General features: G+C 40.4%; 1 protein-coding gene across 1 annotated transcript; it reads right to left on the reverse strand.

Moving 5' to 3' along the window:
• Positions 1-484: 484 nt before the first annotated feature.
• Positions 485-7,519, reverse strand: GSG1L2 (GSG1 like 2). The gene is made up of 5 exons (XM_063175789.1): positions 7,109-7,519; positions 5,204-5,251; positions 1,891-2,043; positions 1,575-1,686; positions 485-868 (listed from the first exon to the last, which is right to left on the reverse strand). Exons 1-5 carry the CDS (start codon positions 7,416-7,418, stop codon positions 613-615), a joined length of 879 nt encoding a protein of 292 aa, XP_063031859.1. The 5' UTR covers positions 7,419-7,519; the 3' UTR covers positions 485-612.
• Positions 7,520-9,337: the final 1,818 nt, after the last annotated feature.

Here is a 9,337-nt window from a genome sequence, read left to right on the forward strand (position 1 = left end):
GTGAGTGGTGTGCTGTCCACCACCAGGTATTTTTCAGATTTCATTTTGCCTCCTCATGAATCTTCCAGATTTTATTTTGCCTTCTCATTTTATCTAAGTGTTTACACTGAAACCTGTTCCCTCCACCAGCCTTCCTTTCACAGCAAATCCACGATGTGTATGGTGAAATTCTTGAACCATGAGCTGAGGTCCACAGATTTTTTGGAGAGATTGAACCTTTCACAAAAAAAAATTATCCAAGCCATGCACCACATGCCTTATTTGCTGCCCTGCTTCTCATGGCTTTTGGTTTCAGGATGGGATTTTTTAGTCTTTTTAATAAAGAATCAGAATGGAGTGATGCTCTAAAATTCTAACCAACTCACATACTCTGTATCAGTTAAAAACTTAAAAACTAGATCTGGGAGAAACCTGTCTCACTGTTTTTATCTGAACTGAGCCACCTGAATCTTCTTTTCCAATACCAAGACTTCCTTGAAACATCCACGGAAATATAATTTCTTTATTAAGAAAAATAAATAATACTACACATTGAGACATTTTATTCATGAACACCGTTTTGTTTGGATCTAGGATTATAATTTACAGAATTCTCTGAGATCTGGTTCAGCTTTACAGGACTGAAATAGTGGCCAGGTGGCGCAGACTTCTCAATGCATGTGCGGGGTCATCTGTGGTGTTCTGGAAAGAGTTCACATACACATTGCAAACCTTCTCTGGAGCTGTGTACTCAGGAAACTTGTACTGAATCCTAAAGCTCCTTTCCAGCTTTTTCCTTTTGTGCTTGAATTCCAAGATAGTTTTCGTGTATTTGTTAATAGTGGTGACAGCTGCGGCCATACAGCAAGCGAAGGAGGTCCATGCAAGGCTGTGAACCAAAAAGCAAAAATTATCAGAAATTAGCAGGGAATTTTCATATTCAAGCCCTTCAATTTTATTTTTGAAAACACTGATTATGTGTGATTGTGTTGGTGAGTATTAGGGAAAGATCACCAGGCTGGGTGAGGAAAAAATACTTTTGGTCAATGACCATTTACAGAGCTCTACATATTTATTGCAATATCTACATTTACCATACCTGTTTAATGAATCATCTCCAGTTTCTCTATTTTAGCTCTATTTAAGCTTTACTTCTCTATTAAGCTTAGAGCTTAATATCAGAAAGGGGTTTTATAAAAAAAATGGCAATGCATAAAAGTTAAAAGGTGCAGTTATTAAGGGTATAAATCTCACAGGGCACACTGAGAAAAATGTGAGTTACCCAAAAGTGTTAAAAAGAACTATAAAATATCTGGGTAAAGGAGGTTCAGGGCATTGAAATGCATTCCTGAGCAAATGCATGGCACAGTAAACAGAGAAAAAAGTACATCAACTCTGAAATGTTAAAACACCTAAGGAGACAGAACTAAAACAATTATATTGAAATACAATTTGTTAAAAATGTGTGAAATTAAAAGCAGCATGTAAAAATATGGCCACATGAGCATGAACTGGAGGGTGCAGCCAGGTGGGGTCGGGCTCTGTCCCAGGGAACAGTGGCAGGACAGGAGAACCAAATATAAACCAGTTAGTACCCATAGGACCAGCCATAATCCCAAGTGTGAGGTCTCCAGTCTTCAGGACCAAGATTTACAGTCATTTGAAACACAGTTGTGTACATCATGTGAGCAACCATGCCCAGAAGACCTAAAAAATACAATGTTATGATAACATCACTTATTTAGTCTTTGGCAACCCACCTGACAACTAAATTAAAAATGATAAGTTAAACGTAGCAAAATCCACAAATCTAAAATTCAAAATAGATCACATTAAGAAATAATTCATTGAAAAGAATATTTTCCCATAAAATTTTGCTTCACTTTGTGAAATGGAGGTGTTTAACTGTACCTGCTAGCACGGTGACCACTGCAGAGAAGGCGTTGATCTTCAGCCCATCAATGACAGAGCTGTAGTAGCAGATTTCTACTGACATCAGAATGTTTCCAATCAGGAGCAAAACCACGTAGAGAAGCTCTGCTACAATGGACAGCCATAAAACCCCTGCAAACCAAATCAACAGCACTGATATTATCAGCAAATAATTTCAGATTTTCACCATTTCCTTCTTCATTTGTATTGTTCATGCAGAGTTAAGCAGAAGCACAGGGACTGTGAGGGTGCTGTGGTAATGAGAACATCTGTGGAGGACTTCAGTGTCAATGACAAATTGATTATAATTATTGGAAAATACATTTAATTATTTAAAAAATTAATCTTAATAATTTTAATTAATTAGGTAAATAATTAACTTTCAAATTATAATTATTGGAAAAGCAGTTGCATATTGGAATAGCAGTTGCTACACACTTATTGCAATGTGGTTCAGTGTGGTTTTTACTCAGTAGCTACCCTAAAATCACCATAAACCAAAGGTAATATAAAAATAACCAAAGGTAATATAAAAAGAACCAAAGGTAATATACAAAGAACCAAAGGTGATATAAAAAGAAGTGTTAGTGTCATGTTTCTGAGTGCAGAGAGGAGCAGCAGACCCAGCTAACAACCTGGAGGTCATGCACACACCTGCACTGCCTGTGGGTCCAGTCATTCAATAAAATCTTCCCCACAAGCCTAACTTTGAACCAAACTGGATCCTGATTTTTTTAGTCAGAGAAGCCTTCATGAGGCCAGACAGCCTCCAGGTTTCGCTGAGATTCATTTCCCTAGTTATCTGCTAATTCCTCTCTCTTTGGAGATCTGGTAATTACATCTTATGCAAGAAGTTAATCCTGCCATGAAAGTCTCTCAGCCTGTCTGACCTTTAGCACGCCAATGTCCCACAGACGGGAGCAGGAGCCCTCCTTGTGTCCAAATCTGCTGTGGCAAGATCTGGCAAATGGTCTCTCCCAAATGTAAGAGCTGAAATGAGGGATGTGGGACTCCAGGCTGCTCTCCAAAATGCAGTTTATTGTATCCAGGATGTCACAGCAGGCCAGGGTCATGGGTGACAGAGCTGTGCCCACAGCTGTCAGCTCCAGCTGCAGGCAGGCCTGGAGACCCTTTGGTTTTGGTTACAATGCATTATAGACTTTTCTTTGCTGAGCATCTTAATACAGTAGAACCAATCTATACCTTAACTTTTATCTATAGCCTATCATAACTGCTATAATTACCATATTCATGTTACTGTTCTCCAATCACTAAAAGTTAGTACATTACAGTTTAAGCTAGGAATTGTTTTTCAGTTTTCTTGCAGTGGAAAATTCTGAGACCTTTTTTCTACTTGCAACATTTGCTGACTTGTTTGCCTGTGCTATCTTTCTGCTTGGTACAAACATCTTCTTGTTTAAGGTGGGTTTATCCTTTGCTCTAAGCCATAAAAACCCCTTCTAACTCACACACCCTTTGCCTCCTTGGTTATCCAGTGGGACTGGCTCAGCAATTCTTTTCTTCTATATCAAAACTTGCTTTACTTTATATTTCTTCTTCAGATTCTACATTCAAAATCTTTCAGCTAAGCACACATATCTGTGAGACTTTCTTGTCAAACTTTCATCCTTTCCAACACCCAAACTTTTTAAAAACCAAATATGCCCTGAGACACCTGGCTGCAGATTCAAGCAGTGATTTCATGAGAAGACGCAAACAAACAATCATAATTTAAAAACTGAAACACTGCTGAGACACATCCTTGGTTACCAGACACCACCCAGGGCAGGAGACAAAGTTTGTGTGGTGTATAACTCCAAATGCTGGCTTGGACAATGTCTGTGGGACTTCTGTGATTCATGGACCATTCAGACATTAAATTTTTGGGCCAGGCTATGTGTGGGTGTTCTTGGACATGGTTTGTTCCTCCAGAAAATCTGTCTCGCTAAAAAATTGGGATTTTCATCAGGAGCTCCAGATGTTGCATTGCCCAACAGTGCTGGCTGCTCCAGCTGTGAGAATTTGCATTTTAACATTTTTTGGGCAGTGAGCCATTGTGAGAAATGCCCCAGACAAGGGTGCCCAGCCCTGCGTGTGGGACCCAGGGGTGGGGAATTCGGGGCGGCTGAGCCTGCTGCACACTGAGTTGGGATCCCACAGCACCCCCAGGCATGTGCAGAGCACAGATCTGTCCTGGGCAGGATTTCCACGCAGCATTTCACTGCCCAAAGGGAGATTTCTGCTTCTTAGGTGCCCAGAGGCTTCTTGGCTGTCTGCCCTGGCCTGCCAGTGCCTGTGACATTTGCTGATGCTGTTCAGAGTCAGTGTCAGCTCTGTGTCCACCAGCAGTTTTCCTTGTGAGGAACTCTCAAAAACCACCCCTCACTCCTGTGTGACTACACCCACATCTCATTTATATTTTTTTCTCATGCTACAAAATTCTGTGATGCTGTAAGTCTCTGTGATGAGCTGCAGCAGGTAGAAGGAAGAGCGGCCTTCAGAAAATGAGCATTTCTTCTTCTCCAGGGTCTGAAATTGCATTTCCAGGCAAATGCTCCATTCCCAGAATGCTGGGAAGAACAAGTTTTGGGGGTTTTTTTTCTGGGTCAGCCACTGGGAAGAATGAGTTTTGGGGTTTTTTCTAGATCAGCCACTTGTAAAGTGATTGGTCAAATCAGATCAGTGATGGACTGGTGTTTTCACACTGAGGATCAAGAGGAAGGCACAAAGCAGCATCTGCAGGAATGTTTTATGAAAATATTTGAAATATTCTGTATTAAGAACTATAGTTCTTTATTAAGAATTAGTTATTTTTATTAAGAATTGTTGAATATTCTTTGAAAGAAGGGAATGGAGCTGTGTCCCCACAGCCCTGCGTAAGACACAGGGTGGGGATTCAGATTCCATCAATTGGTGCACAGCACATCTCCCTCAATCCCCTGAGCACAAAAACCTCCTGGGTGGATGTTCACACACTGCCATGGAATTCCTGGCTCCAAATATGAGGAGACAGAGGGCAAAAATACCCAAATTTTGACTTCCAGTACCCATATTCCAATTTCAAAAACCATTCGTATCCAAGTGATGTGTCTTCAGAAAGGCATACATTGATATTGTAAGCCATATTGCCTTCATTTTGAAGTCAGAAAAGTAAATAAAGGACAAAAAAATACTCTTTGTGATTAAAGCAAGCATTTTTGAAGTGGATTCATTTAATTTAATGCAGAATACTTATATTGGTAAGCGTGATCAGGAAAGTTTTGACTGCAGACAAACAATATGCAATATCTACCTCGATCAGAAGCTGGAGTCAGACTGATGAAGCTTCTACATTTCTCACCTAAAAAAGAGAAAAAATAAATCAAATTCAGGATTATTTTGTACTCTGTAATGATATAAAGAAAGGGATTAATAGAAGGAAATGGAAAACTATCGTAGAAGCAGAAAGTGAGAAGATCAGGAAAAGCTGTTTTTAGTGTACACAGAGACCCTGGTACATCAAATTTCTGCTGGGGTTTAACCAGAGAGTCCTCACAGACTATTTCAGTGCAGAACCAGAGCCTGGAGGAGCCAGAGGAGGGCCGTGAACTGATTTCCATGGGGTGGTGGCTGTGAGAGCCAGGAGGGGAAAATTCCTGTGCAGGACTGGGATCAGTGCTGGTGTCAGGGCAGGGCTGCTCTCCTCACAGCAGCCAGGCTGCTGCTCACACAAATTCCCTCTAAGCTTCATTCCAATTTCTTCCTGTGAGCTTTGCTTTCCACATGCCCCCCTGCCCCCCACACAGATGCTGTGAACAAAGCTCTGGGAATTAATTCTCTGATCTGAACATGCTGGGTGTTTGGGTTTTTTTTGTTTGTTTTTTTTTTTGTTTGTTTTTTTTTTTTTTTTTTTTTATTTTCCAGCTCCTAACTGCACCCAGTCAGAAAACATCAGCTTCCAAACTTGAGCTCCCACAGCAGATGCTCAAATTACACAACCCTGGAACACACAGCATGGATAAAAGTGTCTTTTGGACAACTTTTGCTCTGGTCTTTGACATTTTCCCCTTAAAACTGCATAACTTACAAGAAGTTCTGGTAAAACTGGTCCTTCAGGACAGGTGACTGTGAAAATATTTTCATTTTATGGCATAGGTGACATCTGCTTTGATTTATCTGAAGTTCTGCTCTAGCTGGGCTTGTTAAACTGATTAGGGCAATAAGGGGAAAAACTGAATGTTGATCTGGTTTTACAATAAATGCTGGAATTCTTGGACCAGCAATTCCCTTATACAAAAATACAAAATTTGCTAGAAAGTTTCTGTAATGGCAAGCTAATTTCATTCTCATACCATTTACATATGCAGAGTGAGCCCCAATTAAATGCCATCACTTATGGCTAGTAAGTCTCCATGTTTTAGCAGGATGAAAATAATCCTCTTCTGCTTTGATTTATGCAAGGTGAGATCACAGGAAGAAAGCAGAAATACTTGTGCTCAAGAGGAAATCCAGGAACTAATTTAGATCCCACAGATATATTAGTGCAAATGATTTAAATTTTTTTTTTAAAACTCAGTTTGTGTTTTTTATATTTTTATGTTTTTTATGCATCCTTCTGATCCTTAGGGTATTTTATCCATAGGGTATCAGAAGGAATTATTTAAAGCAAGGATTCATTTTGGACTAATGGAATAAGACCACTGGAAAAATGAAATGCTTTCTTGTTAGTGTCATTTAACTTGCTGTTGTGGTCAGTAGAATAAAAACCAAATAATCTTAATCTGATTATGTGTACTTAATTGACAGGAACCACAACCTGTCAGCTAAATCAACACCACAACCTGTCACCTTCATGTTCTTTGCAGAATTTATTAGGAATTTTTTAAAAAATTGACTATACACTACCCTCTAAGGTCCCTTTTGCCAGAGAAGAGCAACTTTTTAAGGACACAAATCTTTCTGCTAAGCATACACATATCTGTGAGACTTCCTTGTCAAACTTTCATCCTTCCCAACACCACAACTTTTAAAAAACCAAATATGCCCTGAGACACCTGGCTGTAGATTCAAGCAGTGATTTCATGTGAAGATGCAAACAAACAACCATAATACACCATAAAATACACAGGCAGTAACGAAGCAGAAGGGATGGGCACACCGAATAAGCAGCAAAAAACCATGATTAATTTATTAAATAAACCCCCACGGGTTTACCCACCTTCCTCATTGATCATTTCCTCACAGGAGTACCAGATGCCAGCGTGGAACTTCTTCTCCACGAATTTGTCGTCGCCGGTCTCCCAGATGTACTGCACAGCCTGGCTGCCGTTGCCGTCGGCGCTGTTGAAGCGGATGCACAGATCCCCTTTGCTGTCCCCTTTGCAGAAAGGCTTGGCCACTTTCCTGGTCCCCTCGCACCAGTAACTGCTGCTGAAAGCCGTGATGGAGAAGATTAAAGAGAGGAAACTCAGAGAAAATGCTGCTGAGGCTCTGTGCCTCCTGTCTGCCTCGGGGATGGAGGACGGCATCTTCCGGAGATGCACCAGAAATTATTCCTGAAATTCCCTCCTGCAAATTTCCGACGAAGCACCTGCCTGCCTTCACCATCCCATTCCTCATCCCTCCCAGAAAATTGTGCTGGCTTAGGAGTTTAAGGCAGAGAGCAGAGATCTGGGCATGACCAGAAATCATGTGGCAGGGGAGATTAAGAATAAAGGACAGTGTTGCTTGGCAGCAATGTGTTGTGGAAGGAATATGAGGAAGTGTGACAATAAATGTTCATTTGCCCCATGAATCATACTCAGAAGCACTGGAAGCACCCCAGTGTGCAATCACTAAAGTTTTATTTATACAAACAAAACATGCCTATTTACCTTGATCAGAGTCAGACTGATGGAATGTCTATTTCTTAGCTAAGGAATAAACAAAATCTCACAGCTCCTGTGACGCTGAGCTCTTTAAATTGAATACAGTTGTGACTCTTGCTATTAAAAACTTGTGAGGAGCTAAAACTGGTTGGTCAGCTACAGCATTTCACAGCATGCAGCACTAGAAAGGGGACTGCCCCTGTTCAGAGCTCCACCAGTGACAAATAATTATTTGAAAATAATTAAATTACCTGAATTTGCTCTTGATGGTTTCCTGGGCACTGTACAGTCTGCCCCCATGAACACACAACACAAGTTTTGCCCAAGGGAGGTGAAACATTAGAGAAAATGCTGAATTATCCTTATTTGATATTTCACTGTGTAAATAGCATTTCTTTTTCCTCCGTCTAGGAAACATTTCCCACCTTATGTTATATATATTGTTTTTTCTGCCTGTTTGGTGATGCAAGTAAGTTATGCAAAGGACTAAAAGGAAGTGGGTGTTAGAGTAATTCACTGTTTCATTTTACAGCTGTGAAGTCAAAACTTGTGCCCTGGGGGGAGAATGGTTCCTCAGGACAGACACTGAAGTCACTTATATACCTTCTAATGAAAATGATTTGGATTTTCAAGACAACTCTCTACCCAAAGATGTCAGAGCTGGAGAAGCAGATGAAACTCAAGGATGACAGGATCAATGCCTGCTGCAGGTTGCCATGAAAAGCTCAGCTTACAGAGTGCAAGACCAAGCAGGTCTGGTCTGCAAAGGCAGAGCAAATCTCACAACCCAAAATGCAGCTGTAGCTCCAGTCAGGTGTTATTTTTTCCTAAAATTAGAAAATTTCCTTTGTCTCCCTGCATTTTCTCAAGGGTGTAGCACATGTGAGAACAGGAGTGGGAGCAAATGTGAGAGCAGGAGGGAGGGAAATCCTTCTAAGGATTAAACCCTGATCTCTGTTTCTGTTCCTGTGACTAATCTGCATATGGCTGTAATTAAATGTATTTTGAGACCTGTGAAACCACTGATGCCTTCTGGATGACACCTGAGTCTGAGATGTTTCACAGAGACAGGTTTTGCTCATTCCCTAGCAATGCTGGTACCACAACTTTCAAATCAATTTTTTCAGGCAAGAAAGGCTCTGTTTAATTGGAGAAATAGGATAAATTTATTGGTTAGTTCTATTTAAACTGTGAAAAAAAAAAAGAAAGAGAATAACAGAGGAGCAAATAGGTTTGCTGGACCTTCCTTCAAACAAAGTGTTAAATGCAGTGATTTTTGCTGAATAAATTTGAGAGGTGGGTAAACAGAATATGTGCAGGTAACACCAAGACAGCCACGACCCACCTGGCAGCTGCAGCTTTGAAGAAAACATTGAACATCACAAGAATTGTAGTAAAACTTCACTACTGGGAGCATTTTCTTTTTGTCGCATTTAGATTGTCATTGATCCTGCACTGGGTGTGCACATTTGACAAAATATGATCAAAAAGCATAAAACCAACTTTTAGTGAGCTGTTTTCTGACAGACAACCAGAGTGAGCAAGTTTCCTACACAAAGTTTTTTTAAGGTATCATTTAT

The sequence above is a fragment of the Melospiza melodia genome, chromosome 24 (genome assembly GCF_035770615.1).
Source record: "Melospiza melodia melodia isolate bMelMel2 chromosome 24, bMelMel2.pri, whole genome shotgun sequence".
NCBI classification, from domain to species: domain Eukaryota; kingdom Metazoa; phylum Chordata; class Aves; order Passeriformes; family Passerellidae; genus Melospiza; species Melospiza melodia.

What these genes read in the sequence shown, in the direction of transcription:
- GSG1L2 (XM_063175789.1), bottom strand. Translation starts at nt 7,418, where the DNA reads ATGCCGTCCTCCATCCCCGAGGCAGACAGGAGGCACAGAGCCTCAGCA. An exon ending in GGAAATGATCAATGAGGAAG is followed by an intron (nt 5,252 to 7,108) that starts GTGGGTAAACCC and finishes TCTCTTTTTTAG; the next exon opens with GTGAGAAATGTAGAAGCTTC. An exon ending in GACTCCAGCTTCTGATCGAG is followed by an intron (nt 2,044 to 5,203) that starts GTAGATATTGCA and finishes TTTGGTTTGCAG; the next exon opens with GGGTTTTATGGCTGTCCATT.